At 40.7% G+C, this 23,268-nt stretch overlaps 1 protein-coding gene across 2 annotated transcripts in view; it reads left to right on the forward strand.

Annotated features, from left to right (window-relative positions):
- The first annotated feature begins 1,192 nt into the window (after nucleotides 1-1,192).
- The window catches only part of ANKRD2 (ankyrin repeat domain 2), a 101,148-nt gene continuing 79,072 nt past the window's right edge, over nucleotides 1,193-23,268 (forward strand). For both annotated transcript variants that reach the window (XM_069239622.1, XM_069239623.1), the window contains exons 1-2: nucleotides 1,193-1,486; nucleotides 9,483-9,590. In XM_069239622.1, the coding sequence (XP_069095723.1) occupies nucleotides 1,418-1,486; nucleotides 9,483-9,590 (177 nt within the window). In that variant the 5' untranslated portion in view covers nucleotides 1,193-1,417. The remainder of the gene's footprint in view (nucleotides 1,487-9,482; nucleotides 9,591-23,268) is intronic.

A 23,268-nucleotide genomic window follows, 5' to 3' on the forward strand; every position in this document is an offset into this window, starting at 1 on the left:
CATTTTATGTGCATACCTCAGTGGGATATTGCTTTTCTTAAACAGCTCCTTTTGTTACTGAGCAGTTCATAAGTTACAATCATTATCTAGCACAGTGAGCTATGAACTGCCACCAAAGAGAAGCATTCAAACTGCCTAGAACGGGATAGAAAGTCGTTCTTTCCCATTCTTTGATTATACATATTTTGTTAAGGGTTTATTTGGGTAGAAATAAATTGTTATTGGTAAAATCAACTCTGACCACTGTATTATGTTCTGAATCCCCGGTTTATGCTTCCCCAGACCAAGCACTCTTAAAAAATGCCTGCCAGTATGGATGACCTGTTAATTGTACACCTTGTAGTCTCCTTTGTATTAAGTAACATTTTCTATACAGTGATTTACACACGTTATGAGCCATTGTATTTGTATGTGTGCGCTCCAACACCGTATGCTGGTGAGAGAGGCGCTATAATACAAATGAAATACATGTGAGCAGTGGGCTATGGAGAGATGAGAGGCACTGTTAGAGGGTGATGGTGAGGGTATCCTTGAAGAGGCCCAATAAAGATTGTTGTATCCTGGTTTACTGTAAGGTCGTCATTTAGTATGTTATAAAAACGAATACAATTAAATATATAATGAAAAAAATGTTTGTGGGATTTCGCCTCCCCCCCCAGAGGTCCGGCTCGTTTGCTATGCACCCTTTGGGAGCTGGCATGAAAACATTTGCCTGGGCTGCTTTGGATTCTCGGTCCGGCACTGTCCTAGTGCGAGTTCCATGGAGGGCTTCTTGGTGTCTGTGGCATCACCAGATTTACTTCCGAGACCCCGGAAATGAGGAAGATGTAGTAGTACATTTGATGAGGCGGGACTCTTGCTGAAGCGCTGATCAAATCTCATGTGATGAGCGGCTGCAGACATGTGTTGACATGGTCAGCGTCAGTGCGACGGGGATTAGTGAGAGAACAGACGGGTGTCCACATGTATGCTCTGCCGGTGACGACCCCTAGAGGAGGAAAGCCACGCGCTCCATGGAGAGTGCGGCTGGGACTGAGACAAGGTCAGGGAGAGGCATGTGGGAATGCAGCGAGCTGATAGCTCGGGCTTCAAGTCACGTGGAGGGGCCCACACCTGTCCTTCGAGGCGGTGGCCCTTCATCCCCTGTGAGAGAGGGGCGGGCCCTGCCTGTCCTCTATAAAAGATGGAACAGGGCTTCTCTTATCCACGGTGTCAGAGGGAGCTGGGCTGGTGTAATCGACTAGTCTATACTGGAGGAGCTGTTGAAAGTTTTGCTCTCTGAATAGTGAGGACGTTTGGTAAAGTACTTTCTGCGTCATCTCCCGCACAGGGCCTCGCACTGCAACTGAGAGGGATCTGCTCTACCCGCTGACATATCCCTGCTTCAGTCTGTGAAGGGCGCTCTTTGGGTTCAGCCATGGAGAAGGAGGTGAAGTGGGCCACGGATCTGATTGACCAGAAGCTGGAACTTGAAGAGAAGACTGAGGTGGGTCTGCTGACGGTCGGGGTGTAAAGTGAACCCAGAATGTATGCATGTTATTTTGCATTTCATCTGTGCCTTTGTAACTCTGCCTCGATTGTTCACTTTCATGCAGCACAAGCTCCCATTCTTGACGGAGGCGTCCTGCCCCTGTCTCAGAAAGAGAGTTTTCGACAGGCCGGAGCAACTGAACGAATGGCAGGGATGGGGCAGTGTCAGATGCTTTTCAGCAGCGCCTGGAGTGCACCGGGCATGTCCCCAACCTCACTGCCTTTTCAGATGCACCTGCTTGTCAAGAAATCTCCCGTTTTCCCCTTAGATCTGTATTCCTCGTTTATTGGTGTTTTTGGAACCCCACGCATATTATATGCAGCTAATTTCATTTCAAGTCGTCAAGAGCATAATTTGCAAGCATGCCACTCCCACAGTGTAGTTCATTCCACCATTTTGGGGCTGGGGAGTGCAGTCTAAATACTTTGAATATATGTTACAGGGCCAGATTGAGTTCTTACTGCTTTGTCAGGATGCATTAAGACCCCTCACGCTTTCACCCACGGTTAGTTAATGACTCCATGGGATGGCCCTTTATCAGTGCCAGGTTTTCCTTTTACAGATTGGAGCAAAGAAGAATAACCAAACACCCTACATCTTTCACTTTTGTATGGATCCGGTAACATTACAAAACGCACAACGTATGTATTGAGCCAAGAATTGTCGTAACCCAAATTCTTTATATATACGCAATATAATTTTTTTATTGTTCCTTTTCAACACAGTTACAGTTTTATAATCCTCGTATGTAATCGTAATTTGTAGAAAATAATATAAAGTAGAAAAACAGATACAAATAAATCACTATTACTTCGAGATTATTTCTTCATCAAAATGGCCCAACTTTCTCCACATACTTAAATAAAATTTCAACACACATTGACAAGTATCATACTGATTCCTCACGCACACACAATTAAAACCTTCAAGTAGGGCACCACAAGAAGACATAACCACATCAGAGAATTTAAGTTAGAAGTGATTGGAATACTGGAAAAAAATCTATTACTTTACAGATGTCTGTTTTCAAGTGTGTGGCCTAATTACTTCAGCTGAACTGAACCAAGACTACAGTTCCCAGAATTCACCAAATTGTTTTTGAAAAGCCTAGACGAGTAGAGTAGTGTCCCAGTGACAAGGACGTTAGCTTACACTACCCTCACCACATTTCACAGGACTCTGCAAGGTAGAAGAAACCCTTTCTCCAGGAAAAGGGCCTCTTATATTGCAAATGCAGTGCAAAAAGTTGTTAGAGAGTGGTTGAGCATTATCTCTATCTCACTCTCATGTTACATTTTTAATCTTGGCCATCACCCAACACAGACAAATAAACTTAGCACTCAGTTAGGGTCTTGAGCCAATTTTATTCTTTCTGTTGATCTCTCCTCTTTTTCTCCTTACTCACTCTTGGGGTTTGTGGCATCATCGAGAAAAGATCTCCAGCAAAGAGCCCCCCTATGGGGGGTGCCCGCCAGACATTGCAGCACCGGTCCGATGAGGAGCACGTCCGATTGTAAAGCATGACACTCAACTGGGTGTGTGAGGACTCTTGCTCCTAATATTTAGGACTCCCTTGTGTTCTCCCTGTCTCTCACCACATGACAAAGCCAGATAGGCTTGTCTACATGTGTAGTGACTCTTGACAAAGCCAGTAGGCTTGCTGTGTGAACTGATGTGGTTACCCTTTGACCAATCCAATAGGCTTGTCTTGTATAATGATGTGGTGAACCCGTGGCAAAGTCAGTATGCTTGTCTTTATATAACCCCTTGACAAAACTAATAGGCTTGCCTTGTGTATTGATGTGGCCACCTCTTGACAAAGCTAATAAACTTGTCTTATTTATGCTAATGTGGAGACACCTTGAGAAAGCCAGTAGGCCTCTCTTTTTTAAAACGGCATCCCTTTATATTGTGATGAGCGCTCTCATTGGCTGGCCATGCAAGGCAGGGTCGACTGCACCTAGTTGGGTTGGGTGCACGGCCTCTCCATCACAGGCCAGTGACGTTATAGTTCTGTATGGTAGAAAGATCATGATTTGTGGGAAAAACAATCCGAGACATTCACTGAAATAACCAAAAGTTAAAGTGATAATATAGTTAGGTGTTGGTAGTAAGATCATACTTTGCATTAAAAAAAAACCTAGAAATGCACTAAAAAAAAACCAGAGGTTAAAGTGATGTTATAGTTAAGTAGGGTAATAAGATCTTAATTTGTGTTAAAAAAAACTTGGAAATTCACTGAAAAACCAAAGGTTTAAGTGATGTTATACCTAGGTAAAAATGTCAGTTAAACATACAATTTTAAACTTAAAAAGAAATTCACCAGTTATAGCTTAGTGAGCTAACTATAACCTGTGCCACTTCCATGCTCTGTTTATGATTTCCCATATTACATCACTCGTGACATGTTCAACAACATAGTTGTTGGCATTATCCAACAGACCGCTGTTCAACTTACCAAACAAACCAGTACAGCCTTTGACATTTTGTAAATAAGTACTAAATGGCACACAATCATGTCAGGTATAAATTACATAAACATATGTGCTTATATAACATAATAAAAGTGTAGCCCACTGTTTTTAGACACACAAGCCCCATTAAGTTGACAAGACTCTACTGCAATCATCTTTTGCAATATGCACACATTTCCACTAAAATCCACTTCCCACAGGTACCCAAGCCCCATTAGTTACCCAAGTGCATACTGCGCACACAGCCTTTCGCCTGTGCAAAACTCTTTTTGAAGAACCCACTCACTCAAGACATCTAGGCTCATTAGGTGAGCAAGCACCTATTACGCGCATGCTCCAACTTGTGCACAACTCTTCATGGAGAGGACATTCTCTCCAGACAACCAAGCCCCATTACGTCCTCATGCTCCTACTACACAGAGTTTCATTCTGTGCACAACTTTTCACGGAGAGACCACTATTTACAGACTTTCAAACCATGCTATGCGGAAGCCCTTACCAGGCACAGCCTTTATCCTGCTTATAAGTATTCATGGAAAGTCCACACTCTACACATCCAAGTCCTTGTAGGAGGCCAAGTATGTTGTAAAAGCTTGCTCTCATTTGCAGTACAGAAGCTATAGGAAATGTGCTGTTGCTGTAGCTCACAAAATAACATTCAGTGTTAGAAGTGTTTAGCAAGCTGTTACACTTATTGGATGATGCCATCAGCGATGTCATTAATTATGTCATTTGAGAGGTCATCAGTGATATAATTGAACATGACATGAGTGATGTAATATGTGAGTACATAAGCAGTGCATGGTGGGAGTGCAAGTTATGGTTAGCTCAATAAACTATTGCTGGTGAATTTCTGTGTTTTTATATTTTAGTTTAAATTGTATTTTTAACCGACATTGATTATAACGTCACTTTAACCTTTTTTTCCAGTGAATACACACACATCTATTCATTTTTTGACCTTTTTGTGTGGAAATCCCGCCAAACCCCCTAGGTTTCATTACACTACTAACTTCCCTTTATCACAGCCCACCCCTAAACTCGAATATCGCCATTACCTCCCTTTACCGCTATTCAACTCTAAACCTTTTTTTAAAAAATTACATAATAATTATGTAATAAAAAAAAAGCTATTTGGGTGCTAAAGGCATGTGCTTTAAAGGTATAACTACTTAACTGTGTGGTAAAGGCACTGCATGGTAAAGACTGGGTTGTAAAGGCTGTTTTCCTCCTCCCATGCACACATAGCCACCCATCCATTACAGTCACAGGGACACTCCTCTTGCTGCTCTAACCCATGCAAATAGAAACTAGCACCACCTTTACTCCAACCCTAAACCAAGATGCCCAGCTCCACCACCCTTACTATAATTAATGAAATGTGTAACCTATTGCATTTGGTGCCAGCACGTTTTCATATTGTAAGAGCAGTCAGACAAACAGCCACTAGTAACTTTATGTGACAGTGAAAAATAGTAGAATTACTACAGAAGAGCATAAATAATTAACGTCGTACCCAGTGGCTACTGATACATTGTTAAAAACACCCTGAACTTCTGAGTAAGTTCACTAGTTTTCGGTATTCACAAACTGCAATTTTGTAATAATTTACACTTTTGTTGTAAGTCCAGCACTACACATGGCCAACCACTGGTACTGCAACATTCTCCCATAGAAAACAATGGCGGTAGGGACGTAATACAAATGTGTAAGTTATTACAAAAGTATAAGTTACTACAAAAGTGCAGTTTGTGAATACTGAATAGTAGTAAGCATACTGAAAAGTGTAAATTACTACAAAAGTGCAGTTTGTGTATAGTACTACAACACATACTACAAAGTGCAGTTTGTGAATCCGATATTAAACACTCGCCCCGCGTGTTCAAACCAAGTATATTGGTGAACAGATAATTTAGTGGTGATTAGAAGATTTAAGTCTACTAAGCTTAAACTGCTCATATTTTCCATCTGGTCAAGCAGAACAGTTACAATTCCGGTTACTAGAAGATGGGACAGTTTAATTCTTCAATCCAATTAATGATATTTGCATACAATATACAAATTACTGATTGTCTGTCTTTTTGTTGCCTGATATCTGAAAGTACATCTGTGCACCGTGAGTGCACGGTGTATACATAAATGAAACAGTAAGAAGAGACTCAGAACCTGTGGAGCAGTGCACGGACCACGTTTCCATAAGTAGATATACTGGTTTCTTAGATATTTGTTTCATGGGATGTATCCAGAAGGAGGTAAACAGTATGCTGCTTTGTTGATTGGGATCCAAAGGTGACAGCATCTCAGAGTGATGGCAGGAGTAGTTCTAATATCTGAACAATAGAGACCCAAGGATCACTGGGGACCTGTGGTAATAACTAACTGAGGCTTGTCACCAGGGACCCCCTCATTTAGCAACGGCATTGCCTTTTATAATCTCTCTCTCAGACTCATTTTATTCCCTTGAGTCCTGATGATGATCCCACCACTTTTACTGTGATCAAATCGCTGTTGACTTTAAAAACACAGACCCTATATGATTGTTGAGAATTTGCTGTAAAGAGCTGTGCTCTTCTTGTGTTTGTTGATACAGTTACTGATCACGATTTATCACTTGAGTGTATCACCTCTAAAGAGAGCACCAAACATGTTAATCTTGCACCATTATTCACTGCACCGCTATGTGTCTTGAATTTGTTTTTCATAAACTCTTTTGAATACATTTTATGCGCCATTTGGTTCTTTGCATCTAGGAGGGACCAATGTGTTTTTTGTTATAGCAGCAATAGTTCATCATAAAAATGTAGAATGTGATAACATAGAGAAGCCAAGACTATTCCCTCTTCCTGTTTTCTGTCTATTCTAGATTCATATTACTTCTGTGGCCTTCATCTTTACCAATATTCAAATCTGATGCTTGTCCGTGATTGTCAAATGCATATGTTAATTCATTTATAGTGTTTGTATCCTCTGCATCGGATGGCAAGCAGTCCAGTTCATTCACTATCTTTGGTTTTTGTAGATTTGTTCCACTGAAACACGTTTGCCCTTTTTAATTGCCTGTTTTTTAAGTAGTTTGTTGTAGTGAAGTTACGCCTAATTAAAATGCTATAAATACCATGTGGCACTAATGTCCGATCTAACTTCGCTCAGTTTACTGACCTCCAGATATGGACAGCTGAGAAGGTCTTGCCGAAATTCAAATTTGTGACACGTAAGTGTCAGTGAAAAGTGTTTAATTCAGTGCTCTACCTTACTGTCTATATAATGTGTTCCTTACATGAAGTAATTTTAATGCCTGTCTTGCACCCCTACAAAGGTAATAGAATGACAGGCCTAACTTTAGATCATGCCAAGTGATATGCTTTGTTAGTTTCTTATAGTTACCCAGTCAAAAAATAAATTCTATTAAGTGACGAGGGCTTGTAAAGCATGTTGTTGTGAATCTTGTAGCTTTGATTTTTAATATGTTAGATTTTTATTTCATTTGTGACTGTACTAGTTTCTCCACTATCTGCGATGAGGTAACTGACCTCTTTACCCTCAATTTTGTGGTGGACTACATTTTCTTTATTTTGTCACAGCCTTTCCTTTCTCACACACGTTTGAGCCAGATCTAACCACCTTTAGTAACGTAAAGTGTATTCCTTCTGAACCCAATAGTCTACCAGCTTTAAGACTTGCTTGTTTCATGAGATTCTTTCTGTTGTTATTGGGCTAACATCCTTCACCTGCCCATCTATGACCCTTCATTCTAATGCTTGTGAATATACAACAGAAATATGGTTCAACAGCTGTATTTTGACTGGTCTTCTTTGCTCCTATTTGTGAATTTGTCCTAACGGTTAGCTCAAAAGTTTCTCTTTAGTTTTCTTCTTGTACTTCTTTCTTCATAATGTGCTGTGATTCCTTTGACCTCTTGGAAATTGAGTTTAGTGATATTTTTTATCACAGACATCTTTTTCAGAATCACTATTTCTCTTTTTTGATGATTCCCTGGAACTTGTTTAGTTGAAAGCACTGCAGTTTCTACACAGGCTTTACTTTTTACTTTCAAGTTAGACACTTCACACACCAGCAAAGCTATCCTCTTCTGAGAAGGAGGTCTTAGGTAAGAAAAAAAAGAAAACCTGAAGATCACCTTGACTGATGTTTACCTGGCCTTTGTCTGACTGTGTTGTTGTTCATAGTTTGAAAGACATTGTTCAGTGATCGGTGGGTCTCACGAGTTCCATATCTTGACAGCTAAAATTTAGACCCTATTTGTAAAAAAAAAGATTGATTATATTTCCTCTTTGTGACTGAGATATGCCTAAGGAGTGATCCTTTAAGGAGTGATCCTTTAAGGACTGAGCTTGCATTGAGTGTAGGCTATCTTGTGTATCTCTTCTTCTAGTCACTGAAGGAAATTGAAGTTAACTTCTAGGCAATGTAGTCCTATCATAAACAGTAGATCCTTCTCCTCTCCTAGCAGGCAGTCCCTATCCCTGTCCAGGATTGGAGTCTGGATTATTGATCACCACAGCTATAGCGCTGTGGAAAAAATTACTGAAGTTGGGTGGTAGATGTTGTTCCTAGAACCTTCACCGTGTACAACTTATGTGACATTGGTCAGCAGTCCTAGACTTTATTTGATCTGGACAATGGTACTCATAGTCCTTGAAGTGTTAATCCAGTCAAGTAGTTTTAGATTCCCGCAATTTATAATCATGCGATAAATATACATACAATGAATCTGAATGTGGGAGGATGGGTATTTGCACATATATTGATAAAATGGAAATCTGATGAAATCAAAATGTACTCACAATATAAATTATGTATTTTAAGCATTGAGCCAAGATTCTTTCAGATTATTGAGTGTCCATCTTTATTGAGATAAGATACAATTAATTTCTTTGATTAGGGGCTTTACCAACATGATCTTAAACTATTTTCAATGGAACCAGGTAACCTGGGCAGAAGGTGGTTTCATACATTGTCTTATTTATTTATTAAAAAGTGAGAGAAATGAATAAAGGCTGAATAGATACCTTCCACATAAAAAGATTGTGCCCAAGTAATTTGGAAAATTGTGGAGGAGCAGTTTGTGGGAGTGCTGGATAGGGGCACTGTGGTCTTAGATATGTATGTGACTTTTTTTGGCTATTCTAAACTTTTATTTGAACATAAATATGACTGCCTAGACTTACATGTCACCAGTCTGGCCATGTAAGCAAATATTCTGAAGAATGAGTATGGTACACCTGGAACGAGTGTTCATGCCTATTTCAGTATCCCAGTAACCACCAAGGTCTTGGCTACATTGGTCTATTATGGGCATCTCTGTGTCTCCACAGAGCCCTAACGATGATTCTAGCCTAGTACTGGCATTTTACGACTCGAATTTCCAAGCAGAATCTCAATGTCAATGTGCACCTTGCATGATTATAACTGTGTTAGAAGTGACACAATTTGTTTTTACATTTTTGTTTTCCTAGAAAATGAAAGGTCGTTCCCGCAAAACAGGCTTGGTTAACATTGAAAACCTGGATTTGGAGGAGGAAAAATACAATCATCCATTAGATCGAGGAATTGCCAGACTTAAGGTAAGAATTCTACTGCCAAAGTTTGCCATTCTCTTTAAGCAAACATGGATTAAAATGACAAGTGATGTAGTGTGTTTATGTACAACATAAAACAGATTAGCAATGATCACCTAGATTACGTTGCTGAAAATATGTGACAATATTAGTTTATTGTAGGGCTCTTCTTGTGTTTACTAGTGTGAATCAGGTCAAGGAGAGTAGCGGGGTAGCAGTAAATAGTGGAGTTGTTCACTACTCCCAGCTTCAAGCAGCACTTGTCACTTTCAATGTAAGAAGGGAGAGCTGGGGCCCCTCTTCCAGCAGCTCTGTAAGAGTCATTCATCAACAAAGGAAATGTTCCCCTGTCAGCCCAGATCTCTGCAGACACGCGACTGACAGGGAAGATGGCAGTTAGTGGCACAAGACCCCTCCTCCCATTTACTCTTCTCCCTCATGTCTGCAGAAACCTGAAAGAGATGTGAGGAGGCGGGCCATAAAGTGCGTTCCTTGAGTCTTTGAAGACCAGGTGATGAGGGTGGCTCAGGGCCTGAGCATGGTTCTTCACTGCTCTGACAAAGGAGCAATAAATACCCAGTTGTTGAAACCACAGGACAAACAATATATGAAATGAGCTGTGAGCAGACCTATCTTCCTACTTCTCTATTTGGAGGCAGTGTATGAATTCTTTAGAAGTGGCACGTTCTAGGAAAGGAGAGGGGGCAATAAGTGGTTGGTCATATTCTACTTCCATATTTTTCACCGACTGTACAGAGAGATATGGAAAATCTAGGAAATGGAAAACCACTAGTTATTTGGTGGGGTTGTTGCCATTCACCCAGTAAACAACCTTGAAGATATGTCAATTATTTCAGACCCTGCAGCACATGCTTACCTGGTAAGACAAGTATCTAAATACACATTAAAATGGTCAATGTACTTTCTCATGATACCCCTCCCTGCAGATACAAAATGCACACATTTTGAGCAGTAAAATGAAGCTTGAAGAGAACTATAAATCAAAGTATTAGACTGTAAATAATAGTGCAACAGGTACTGTCTTGTCCCCACTTATGCTTCCACTGACTCCATGTTGTGTTCCTTCCTCTACCATGGGGCTTCTCTTTGTCACTCCTTTGTCTCCCCCGAAGTACAGTGTTGTAAATAACTGTTTTCTTTCTATATGAGAGAAAAAATCTTATTGGGAAGAATCCGTTTACAATCAGATTTTCATTAGCAAGAGTAGGCTGCAGAGTTGGCTGTGTAGGAGTGAAAATAAATATATATCAAACACACTAAAAAGCTTTCTTTCAGAGTCTTTTTAATTGGCCACTAAGGGCATGAAGTACAAAGGTATTTTCTGTTTGCAAAGAGATTCCAAATATCACAGGTTTTTTTTTTTACCACAAAATGCCAATCTCCTATTTAATGAACTAATTTTGCAAATTAAATTGCAATTAGGAAGGGGGGTAAAATGGGTGTTCTTTCCTCATTGCAAATTGTTATGATATATTAATGGTTTGCCACTGATCAGTTACCAAAATGTCAAAGGAAGTGGCAGCTGATTTGCACCGGGGAACGGGTACCATTGGGATCCGTTCCTCTTTAAGAATTGTGTTGGGTGTCCTCGGAAGGGAATAGGCCGTGGAATGGGGGACCACTGCCTGCCCCTCTTGATGTCTTCACAAACAGGAAACTGTTTTTAAAGCAGCACTGGTCCCTTTAACCCCTTCGCTGCCAGGCCTTTTCCCCCTCCTGTGCCAGGCCTTTTTTTGGCTATTTGGGGCAGTTTGCGCTTAGGCCCTCATAACTTTTTGTCCACATAAGCTAGCCAAGCCAAATTTGCGTCCTTTTTTTCCAACATCCTAGGGATTCTAGAGGTACCCAGACTTTGTGGGTTCCTCTGAAAGAGGCCAAGAAATTAGCCAAACTACAGTGAAAATTTCGTTTTTTAAAAAAAAATGTGAAAAAGTGGCTGCAGAAGAAGGCTTGTGTTTTTTCCCCTGAAAATGGCATCAACAAAGGGTTTGCAGTGCTAAAATCACCAGCTTCCCAGCTTTCAGGAACAGGCAGACTTGAATCAGAAAACCCAATTTTTCAACACAAATTCGGCATTTTACTGGGACATACCCCATTTTTACACTTTTTTGTGCTTTCAGCCTCCTTCCAGTCAGTGACAGAAATGGCCATGAAACCAATGCTGGATCCCAGAAACCTAAACATTTCTGAAAAGTAGACAAAATTCTGAATTCAGCAAGGGGTCATTTTTGTAGATCCTACAGAAAATAACAACTGAAAAAGAAAAATATGGAAATTGAGGTGAAAAAACCAGCAATTTTTCTCTACGTTTTACTCTGTAACTTTTCCTGCAATGTCAGATTTTCGAAAGCAATATACCGTTATGTCTGCTGGCTCCTCTGGTTGCGGGGATATATAGGGCTTGTAGGTTCATCAAGAACCCAAGGTACCCAGAGCCAATAAATGAGCTGCACCCTGCAGTGCGTTTTCATTCTATACCGGGTATACAGCAATTCATTTGCTGAAATATAAAGAGTCAAAAATAGCTATCAAGAAAACCTTTGTATTTCCAAAATGGGCACAAGATAAGGTGTTGAGGAGCAGTGGTTATTTGCACATCTCTGAATTCCGGGGTGACCATACTAGCATGTGAATTACAGGGCATTTCTCAAATAGATGTCTTTTTACACACTCTCTTATATTTGGAAGGAAAAAATGTAGAGAAAGACAAGAGGCAATAACACTTGTTTTGCTAATCTATGTTCCCCCAAGTCTCCCGATAAAAATGATACCTCACTTGTGTGGGTAGGCCTAGCGCCCGCAACAGGAAATGCCCCAAAACACAACGTGGACACATGACATTTTTTGAAAGAAAACAGAGGTGTTTTTTGCAAAGTGCCTACCTGTAGATTTTGGCCTCTAGCTCAGCCGGCACCTAGGAAAACCTACCAAACCTGTGCATTTTTGAAAACTAGAGACCTAGGGGAATCCAAGATTGGGTGACTTGTGGGGATCTGACCAGGTTTTGTTACCCAGAATCCTTTGCAAACCTCAAAATTTGGCTAAAAAAACAAATTTTCCTCACATTTTGGTGACAGAAAGTTCTGGAATCAGAGAGGAGCCACAAGTTTCCTTCCACCCAGTGTTCCCCCAAGTCTCCTGATAAAAATGATACCTCACTTGTGTGGGTAGGACTAGCGCCCACAAAAGGAAATGGCCCAAAACACAACGTGGACACATCAAATTTTTTCATAGAAAACAGTGCCTACCTGTGGATTTTGGCCTGTAGCTCAGCCGGCACCCGGGGAAACCTAGCAAACAAGCGCATTTTTGAAAACTAGAAACCCAGGGGAATCCAAGATGGGGTGACTTGCGGGGCTCTGACCAGGCTCTGTTACCCATAATCCTTTGCAAACATCGAAATTTGGCCAAAAAAAAACACTTTTTCCTCTCATTTCGGTGACAGAAAGTTCTGGAATCTGAGAGGAGCCACAAATTTCCTTCCACCCAGCGTTCCCCTAAGTCTCTCGATAAAAATGGTACCTCACTTCTGTGGGTAGGCCTAGCGCCCACGAAAGGAAATGGCCCAAAACACAATGTGGACACAACACATTTTTTCACAGAAAACAGAGCTGTTTTTTGCAAAGTGCCTACCTGTGGATTTTGGCCTCTAGCTCAGCTGGCCCCATGGGGGGTAGAAATGGCCTAAAATAAAATTGTCCCCCCAACCCCTTCCCCCCCCCGGGAGCGACCCTTGCCTATGGGGTCGCTCACCCTGCGTGTCATTGGTGCAAAAAAGAAATCCCCAGTGCCTAGTGGTTTCTTGACCTAAAATCGGCCAATCTGCCCCCAAGGGGGGCAGAAATGGTCTAAATACAATTTGCCCCCCAGGGGAGCGACCCTTGCCTAATGGGTCACTCCCCATCTGTAAAAAACAAACAAACAAAAAAAACACTAAAAATAAATTTGCCCTGGCGCCTAGAGGTTTCTCACCCCCCTGGGGGCAGATCGGCCTAATAATAGGCCGATCTGCCCACAGGGGGGGGCCAGAAATGGCCTAAAATAAATTTGCCCCCCAAGCCCCCCCCCCCGGAGCGACCTTTGCCTACGGGGTCGCTCCCCCTGCGTGACATTGGCGGCAAAAAAAGAAACCCCCGTACCTAGTGGTTTCTGCCCCCTTGGGGGCAGATTGACCTAAAATCGGCCAATCTGCCCCCAAGGGGGGCAGAAATGGTCTAAATACAATTTGTCCCCCAGGGGAGCGACACTTGCCTAATTGGTCGCTCCCCATCTCTAAAAAAACAAACAATTAAAAAAAAAAAAACACAATTTTTTTTTTGCCCTGGCGCCTACAGGTTTCTGACCCCCCTGGGGGCAGATCGGCCTAAAATAAATTTGACCCTCCTGGGGAGCGACCCTTGTCCAAGGGGTCGCTCCCATCTGTAAAACAAAAAAAAAAAAAAAATCCCCAGTGCGTAGTGGTTTCTGCCGTCCTTGGGGGCAGATCGGCCTAATCAAAATAGGCTGATCTACCCCCCCAGGGGGGCAGAAATGGCCTAAAATAATCCCCCCCAGGGGAGCGACCCTTGCCTAAGGGGTCGCTCCCCTTGCGTGAAATTAACGAAAACAAAAAAAACTCCATGGTGTCTAGTGGTTTCTGCCCCCCTTGGCGGCAGATTGGCCTCATCAAAATAGGCCAATCTGCCCCCAAGGGGGGCAGAAATGGCCTAAATATAATTTGCCCCCTAGGGGAGCGACCCTTGCCTAAGGGGTCGCTCCCCACCTAAAAAAAACAAAAAACAAAACTAATAGAATTTTTTTTTTTATCCCTGGTGCCCTAGAGGTTTCTGCCCCCCCCGGGGCAGAAAAGGCCTTCCCAAAAAAACCCTTGCCCAAGGTGTCGCTCCCTTATGTTCATAACCAATAAAAGAAAATAATCCCTGGTGTCTAGTGGGGTTTCAAAAGCTGGATTGCAAGCAATCCGGCTTTTGAAACCCTGGGAGAGACTTCAAAGGGAAGGAAATACATTTCCTTCCCTTTGAAGCCTCTCCGGGCCTCCCCCACGTGATTGAAAGAGAAATGCTGAGTATTTCTCTTTCAATCGCGCTGGAAGCTCTGTGACTAATCAACCCGCGTTTGCGCGCTGACGTCACGGGGGGTGGGGGGAGGGGGTCGGGGTGGAAGGGGAAGGGCTTCCCCTTCCATCCCCGCCTTGGGGGGGGGGGTGGGTGGGGTGCACAGGGGGGGCGCGCTAGCGCTCCCTCAAGTTCCTGTGACTTGGACGAGGTGACCTAGTCCAAGGCACACGGGAACTGTAGCCTTGGACGAGGTGACCTCGTCCAAGGCACAGAACAGGTTAATAGACACGGGTGACTTTAAAACAAATTGTTTACTGTTTGGGAATGTAAATGCTGGGGCAGAAGTCTGCTCTTGCAGGCCTCTGTCCCTGAACTGGAAGCCAGTCACAGGGGATTGTAAATTGAGACCTACCTAATTAATAGTCATAAGATAGGTAATTTTGCAGCCCCCTTCATCCCCAAAAATGTACAAAATGTGATTTGCCTTTTGGTACAAAGTCACAAATTACAGTCTCATCACAAATCAGCAGGTGTGCAAATTGTACATCCCTAGATTGTGAGGGAATTGTACATTAGGCCCCAAGTGGTGGAACATTTCAGTGGTTCTTAGTTGAGCAGTCAAAACGAAAATGTCCATTCAAATGACATTTTCATTGTAAGTTTGTTGCTGTTCAATAAGAGCACAGATGGTGCTACCTGTGCCTTTAGTAAACTTGGAAGAAAAGGGGAAAAGAAAAATAGTCTGAAATGATGCTGTAATTCTAGGGTCGACAGACAGATTCTTTCAAAGTGGGGCAGCTGTGCTTTCTTGCAGTTAAATATTAGTTAACCATTCAACAGGGACTGACTTCAAAGTGATGTCAAACTATATATACTAGCTCCGCCAGATCTTTTACAGTTACCATGGGACAAGAGTCCAGGGAAAAACTAGCATAGTTTTAAAACTGAATGTCTACTCCAGTGTCTACTCCAGTGAGCAGAGAAAAAAGTTGTAGAAGGCTGATTGGAGATGCAATCCCAGGACACCCCAAGAACAGAAAGGTGATAGATGCTATCAATTACAGCACATAATGAAAAAACACGTATTGGGTCTCTTGGAGGTATGAAGACTGAAATCAATGAAATCACAAAGCAGAGAAGGGACATACGTGGAAAAGAGTTTAGATCTCTCAACAGGAGTTACTGTAGGATCCCTGCTATGTAAGGGATACCTAAAATGCATAAGATAAAAATGAGCTAAGACCTTCTGTTGAGATCCATTGTATCCAATATAAATGCTTTGACAGAACCATTATCTAAATATATAGATTTTTTAAGACCCATCATCACCAACTAGATTCTTATATTAAAGACACAATATAAATGATCAAAAAGTAAAAAATGTCCCCATCAATACCAAACCAGGAGATTTTTGTAACACTAGACATAGAGGCACTCTATATTAATATCCTACAGGAGGGACCCTTAAACTGTGCTGATGTACTTTAAAAAAACACCATGAAATAGATGAAATCATTTTATTATAGGGTGCCTCCAGACAGTTCGAATGAACACATTTTTTCAATTTGATAACAACTTGTGCCCCAAATGTGGGAAACATCTATATGGGGCTATTTGAGGAGAAATTCTTTTAAAATGAAGTTGTCCTTTTCTTATTAGGGATCGGTCCCAATATTTATTGATGATATTTTTTACATTTGGCAGGGACCGGAAGAACAGTTGGATGACTTTCCAGATTGGTTAAAACTGTGTGATGATAAAAAAAAAACAGAAAAAGGTAGAATTGTTGGACTAATGGATCTATGACACTTGGGGATCCATTCAGGTGGATGTGTATAGGAAACCAACTGCAAGGAACACACTCTTGGATTTATCAAGTTTCCATTCTAACAGCCAGAAAGAGTGTGTTCTAATTGTCCAATCTTTAAGGCTCAGGCAGAATTATGCCTCTATGAAGATTTTAAAAAGAATGCAGAACACTCAAAATAGAAATATTAAAATAGAGGATATTTATTTCGCCTAGCCAGGCATGTATACAAGAGAGCCAAAATCTAAAATAGAGTAGCAATATTTACAGCTAGAAAAAATAGAAAACAAGAGAGAATAGTATGTTATGCACCATTCTAACCTATAAACATTATAAATTCAAATTAGCACAGTCTTAACTTTACTGAGCCAGGTGAGAGGTTGAATGAACCAATGTTTGCGTTCTAGTGAAATGCAAATTTAAAAGACATATTAGTCCACACTCAGTTGCCTGAAAACAAGCAGTGAATACAGAGAGCTATAGTTACAGGAAAAAATCCGACTAAGAGCAACCACAAGTGTGGCACATGTCATGCATGCAATGCTGGCGGGCAAACTAGTACACAATGGTTACTACATTCAGCTTAAGGATATGACAAATATCTGCTTAAGCAACATAGTTTACTTCGTCCTGTGTCTACATGCAATAAGTAAGAGAAACAGGGAGAATTCAGAGTGAGCTTTGGAGAACACAAATCACTATTTAGGAGACAAAAAATGAGAGCACTCTTGATTTCACATTGTACACTAATAAAGCATGAGGAATCAGATTTGAGGTGATTTATTACAGGAAAAAAACAAGGGGCGATTTCACACAGTAGAATATGACTGAAAAGCAAAAAAAGAGAAGCATTTTGGATATTCACTTTAAAAACGCACAAGATGGGACTCAATGAAAGAATACTATAGAAAATTAATGGTAGGTAATAGGAATCTTCAATGATGTGAATTGTAATACTTAGATTCCTAGTGCATCATGTGTATATATATTCTTATGCCTATCCCATATATAGTTATTTCTATATTTGGAGTAACAAAGCTTTTTTCTAATTTTTTCTGGTTCAGTTCTGCCTAATTGGTCAGCTATAGAAGTTTTATAATAAGAAGAAACTAACTAGTATGTCTCCGTTTCCATCATCTAAAACTTACAAAATAGCTGATTGTTTGCATGTTTTTGAAATGACTTCAGTACACTTAACACAATGTTCAAATTATCTCTTCAATTTCTTTTGGGAAAGACTAGGCAAGTAGATTCCTGCTAATATTCAATTGTGGCCAAATATGAGAACCTATTCCAGCTTTGTTGACTTGTGGGTCTGTTGCTGTGATTTGGACTCATGTAGAGTTATTATTTCCTGACTGATGGGTGGAACAGTAGAGAGATTCAGAAAAATGGCATTATCCATTAATGTGAGTTATGTGAAGAGAACAATCGGCATGTGTAAAGAAATCACTGTAAAGAAAATAGTAGAGGTGAGAGCTGTACACACACAACAAACTCTTTGCATAATGTGTTCACAAAAATGCCACTGTGTTGCAAACAGTATGTTTGTTACACTTTGGTTTGTATTTTTATTTACATATAAATTGAGGGAGTCGCGTTTTAAGCTAATAATGCATATAGTGAATACCATTGCCTTGAACATGCCACTCACAGTTTGATTAAGTTATATAAAGATGAATGTACAATAGTGTTAGACTAAAGATGGTTGTGACTCCTAAAAAAGGTAGTTTTGCAACTTATGGCGAATATTAATTGTATAAGGTACAGAATAAGATATTCCATAGGCTTTCAAATAAGCTTGCAGATGCTCTATCAAGGCAACATATCAAGCTGTTGCCTGAGTAGATGTAGAGCCATTAAAAGCTACTATTTAATGTGTATGAAACTCCTATGATATGGAGTGACTGAATTAGAATTTGGGGCTACTCCGTCACAAAGGTGACTGATACCCTTCTGCTGAAATATAAATCCCAGAGGATATAGTGGGATTTAGATTTCGGAGGATGGGAAAGCCGTTACCACTCTGTCAAACCCTAAATCAGGCCCATAGTGTCTAAAAATATATCTCTAATTCTTTTTTATTTTGTAGAAGATAATTAAATAATACCTCAAAGGAAATTGAAATGTATCCATATAGCCTTGAGAAGGAATTACAGAACTTGTGAGGCGTTTGTCACTGGAATTGATAGTTTGTTAAGCAAGATAGCTATGCAATAGAACTTGAATTCCATGAGACGATTACGGCATTAAGGGCCTCATTACAACATTGGCGGGTTTGTAACCGCTGTGCAGCCGCCAGTGCAGCCGCACTCCCGCCGTGCCCATTCTGACATCCCCACTGGGCCGCAACATGGGAGCCGGCTCCAAATGGAGCCGGCGGTGTTGCGGCTGTGCGACGGGTGCAGCTGCACCCGTCACGCTTTTCACTGTCTGCTATGCAGACAGTGAAAAGCAGTGTGGGGCTGTGCCTGGGGGCCCCGCAACTCCCCTTCCCGCCAGCCTTTCCATGGCGGTTCCTACCGCCATGGAAAGGCTGGCGGGAAGGGGACTCGTAATCCCCTGGGCAGCGCTGCAAGAAGCGCTGCCCTGGCGGATTAAAAGCCGCCGGGACAACCATGGCGGTAAACTGCCGGTCCTGGCGGTGCGACCGCGGCACTTCCGCCGTGGTCGTAATCTGCGAGTTTGACCGCCAGGGTTGTAATGAGGGCCTGTATGCTTACCAGTAATACTGAGCTACAAGCTTTTCATTAAATCCTTCCAGAAGTTATAGGTCAATTTCTGGATCATGAACATATCATGTGAATACAAATGTATAATCACCTTTGTAAACAAAGTAAGTAAACAGAAAGCAAGGTAAATTATTATTGTACAGTCTTCTGTAAGGATCTGTTAAGAGGCTCATAGTGGATACAAATCTGTTCTGATTCACTATGTTGCATACTAATTAATATAAGAGCACAGGGAGCACCCTGATGGAGGAATGGTAAACAGGTGATTTTGATAGGTCACAGCCACGTGGGAATGAGAAACCTTGCATGACTGAAAGATTCAAAGACACCCTCTTTCTTTTGAGTATTGTGCTCTCAGATCTCATTCTACCATAGACTTGAGAGCACGGTACTTATTAGGGGACTTATTGGCAGGGCCTCGGCAATGTGAGACATACATTTTGCTTAAATAATGAAAAAATGTTTAGACTCTGATTTATGGCCTTCCGATAATTGTGGCTTCAGATGAAATATATGGCCTTATGCCCCCAGTTTTTGACTGTAGACCATATACTTTTGGTCAAGAGTAGGTGGCAGTAAGAACAAAAGAAGCACCAAAACGTGTGTCTACCTACTTTTTAGATCCTTCGAATGTTAACCAAAAGTGCAGAAATAAGAGTTTAAAAGAAACATGCACTAAAAAGCTCTTTGGACTGTGTAAAAATCTGGATAATTTGCTTTCAGTGTGAAGCTGAGTAGGAATCTGAAGGTGTGAATGTTTGAATGAGTGTAATGAGAAGAAAGGGGGATATTATCTTTGTGAAATGACTTAGAAAATATCATGTAGTGTATCATTTTAAAACTTTGTTGAATTAAGCATCTGCTATAATCTTGTAGTATAAGTTATCATGCGTTGGAATGCAAATATTTGAAAAAAAAAATTTGGAGCTGTCAAAACGTTTTTTCACCAAAGCAGAAAAAGAAAATATTGCTTTATGATAGACCATAGATAAGGTTAATGAAAATGTAATACAGAAGAAATCCAGGACAGGTGTCGGGCAGCTGGTTCCTGTTTGTGAAGCAAGTTTGAGTTGGACAGATTACAGGGATATGTTGACAATAAGTTCTTAAGAATGACATCTATTTTGTTAATAAAAACATCAGAAAGAAAAGTGCAAATTTCTTGTGAGGGAGGAATAGTGTTGAAACAAGTTTAAGGATAAGATAGATTGTGTACAGTATGGCAGACCTACTTGGTTTGATTCAAGACTTAAGAGATGCAATTCTGATAGAAGACAGACGCCCATTAGTAATTTTTTGAAGGCTTGCTGGGCAGTCCCCAGTTGGGATTTGAGCACAGGGTAGAGGGACAGATTTTCCTGTACCTGAAAATTCTCATATGGTCATCATACAGGATCCTCCACTGGTTGTATGAACCTTTGGTTATCGTCTGAATGCATATGGAAGATGGTAGCTTCTGCAGTGCATTTCAACTACAGTGAAACCAAATTTGCTCCTAATAAACAAGAGGATGATGTCTAAACTATAAAGGATTAATGCAAAACTTGGTCAAGTTACAGACAACCATCATTCAATGAAATCACTGTATCCAAAAACAGTATGTATCCATATAATTATGCAGACTGAATTTGTATCTTATATGGAGAAAATGCAAAATATATCAAGATACAAAGTGCAGAATACAGAATAGATAGGTTCCATAAAGAAACGTCCCTAATCTAAATAAAGCTGCAAAAGAGGCAAAAGGAAGTTAAAGAAGGAAGGTGTTAGATTCAGAAGAACCAAATGAAGGTTCTCAGGGGTGAAATGGGCATTCAAGCATGAAGCTGAATCTCTTGGCAAGGGGAATCTATTGAGATGAGAGAAAGTCTCTCTCCCTCAGCGAAAACGTGACAAGATCTGCTAACTTTTCTAAGAAAACATGCAATTAGTACGCAGTAGAATGTTATGGAAGCTCCGTCCCACCGTCTGATCAGGAGACCAAGTTCTTTGGGAGCAGGTGGACTCCCCAGGTTCCCAACAAAGAATGTACAGGTGTGCAACCTTGAGGTTAGTAACAGTCAGTCTGGCCTGGTACAGGAGGCTCTTTCCCATCCCTATTCGCTACATCTCCATGGCCCAAAAATAAATAGATAAGCTAAATCTCACAATTTTCTCCAATAAACAATTACTAAATTCTTTTTACGAACACTCCTCGATAAAGCACCTGCACAGGAGAAAAAAACATGAACCTTGCAGTGCATTTATTAAAGAAACACTCAAGCAACTGAGGCCGAGGCCCAAATCATGTTATCCATGCGAGCAAAGATGGTGATGGAGCATATTCTCCATCGCAGGATATTTGCTATGACAAGGTCTATGGACGTTTTAACCCAGCATGTAAAGATGTGAAGACACCTGGCATAAACTCAAACAAATTTCAGTTTACAATATGACCCATTACCTCAATTCGGGAAGGACTTTAAGACCTGGCTCTCTGACTAACCACAGAGGATCGACCACCCCTAGCGCTTTGAGACCCTTACGGGTGAGCAGTGTGCTCTACAAATTCTGACTGATTGATCCATTAAGTCACACAATGATACTCCAAGCTGAAACAAGTTCAGAGGGCTTTATTAGAAATGAATGCTCAGAGTAACATATGCGATTCCTAGGACAAAGACTATAAAGATACAAAACAATTAGAGGCTGCTCAAACCTTCCAAAGAAGTTCAGACGAATTAACACTAGAAAAGCTAAACACTCTATCACGGCAACACACTAAAGCAATGCAAAAATCCTTAAAGGGATTAAACGTGCGCTATTTAGTCCTTAATCATTTAGCTTTCTAAGCCTACACTCTCTAGTAACCTCAACAAGGATAAACCCTATGAATTATCAAATCCATTTAGCATGTGTAGATACAAACACATGTGGCAAAAGTACAAAATGGACAAAAAGAATTTAGAAAACAGAAATCCAGGAAATCAAATGACTAACTAAAGTTAACAAAAGATGGTTAAAAATGGAAGGCGTCAGCATGGCAGACGTTTGAGCAAGATTCTTCTTCTTTAGGGTCAGGGGAAAATCTTTCTAGGTCTCAGCAAGGCATTTCAAAAGGGGAAAAGGGTAGAGGGGAATATACCGCTTAGAGTCCAAGTGGCAAAGGATAGGAAATCTCTCAAGGGAAAAATTAGAAGAGTGCTGGCAACTCATTTGGAGAACGGTATATTAAAGTTCATAGGACAAGCTGATTCATCCATAAATTACGCAAAAGATGAACTGTCCAATGACAGTCATGCGATTCAGACTGCAACACTGATGACATTTCTCAGGCTCTTCATGTGAACGATCTCCATTTGTACGCTTCCATGCAATTTTGATACAATTGTATAAATAGGTATTCTGCGGTTCTTGAATGTTTGGAGCTCAAGATCTAACTCCTAATCCTGCTATGCAATTTACAATAGAATATCTATTTCAAGGCGGCTTTCTCATGGGAAAATATCTGAAAGAAAGTGCACGTTAGCAAGAATGACTAAATATTTTCTGTACTGTCACGAAGCAGGGCCTTGTAGGCCCCTATTAGGACAGTGCAGATGAATTAAAGTGGCTCATTCATGTATGCATTTAATATATATTTAGTATGTCTAGACTTTAAATTCATAATTAATAAGCTGTTAGACTTGCTCATTTTACAGCAGCTTTATACAAAATTATTCTGTTAACCATTTCATGTAATTATAGGGTGATACTACATTTTCCACATTTACTTGTTATTTCTAAAACCTTTCCCACTTAAAATCAAGCATTATTTCAAAGCAGACTGTTTACATCGTGAACTACAGCATACAGGCAAATAATCTATCAAATACAAAGACAGAACTTTATATCACATGGGTTTTGTCTGATGACATGGAGTAAATGCACATTATTATGCTTTCAGTGCACCACTTTACATTAAAACTATTAGTACTTTAACATAAGGCATAAACTGTCACATTTATATGGTCACTGTGACAAGAGAGAAAACACTGATTTCTGCTATATCAATGACAACCTATGAATATAGTTAGCATGAGTGAATA

The sequence above is a fragment of the Pleurodeles waltl genome, chromosome 6 (assembly GCF_031143425.1).
Source record: "Pleurodeles waltl isolate 20211129_DDA chromosome 6, aPleWal1.hap1.20221129, whole genome shotgun sequence".
Taxonomy (NCBI): domain Eukaryota; kingdom Metazoa; phylum Chordata; class Amphibia; order Caudata; family Salamandridae; genus Pleurodeles; species Pleurodeles waltl.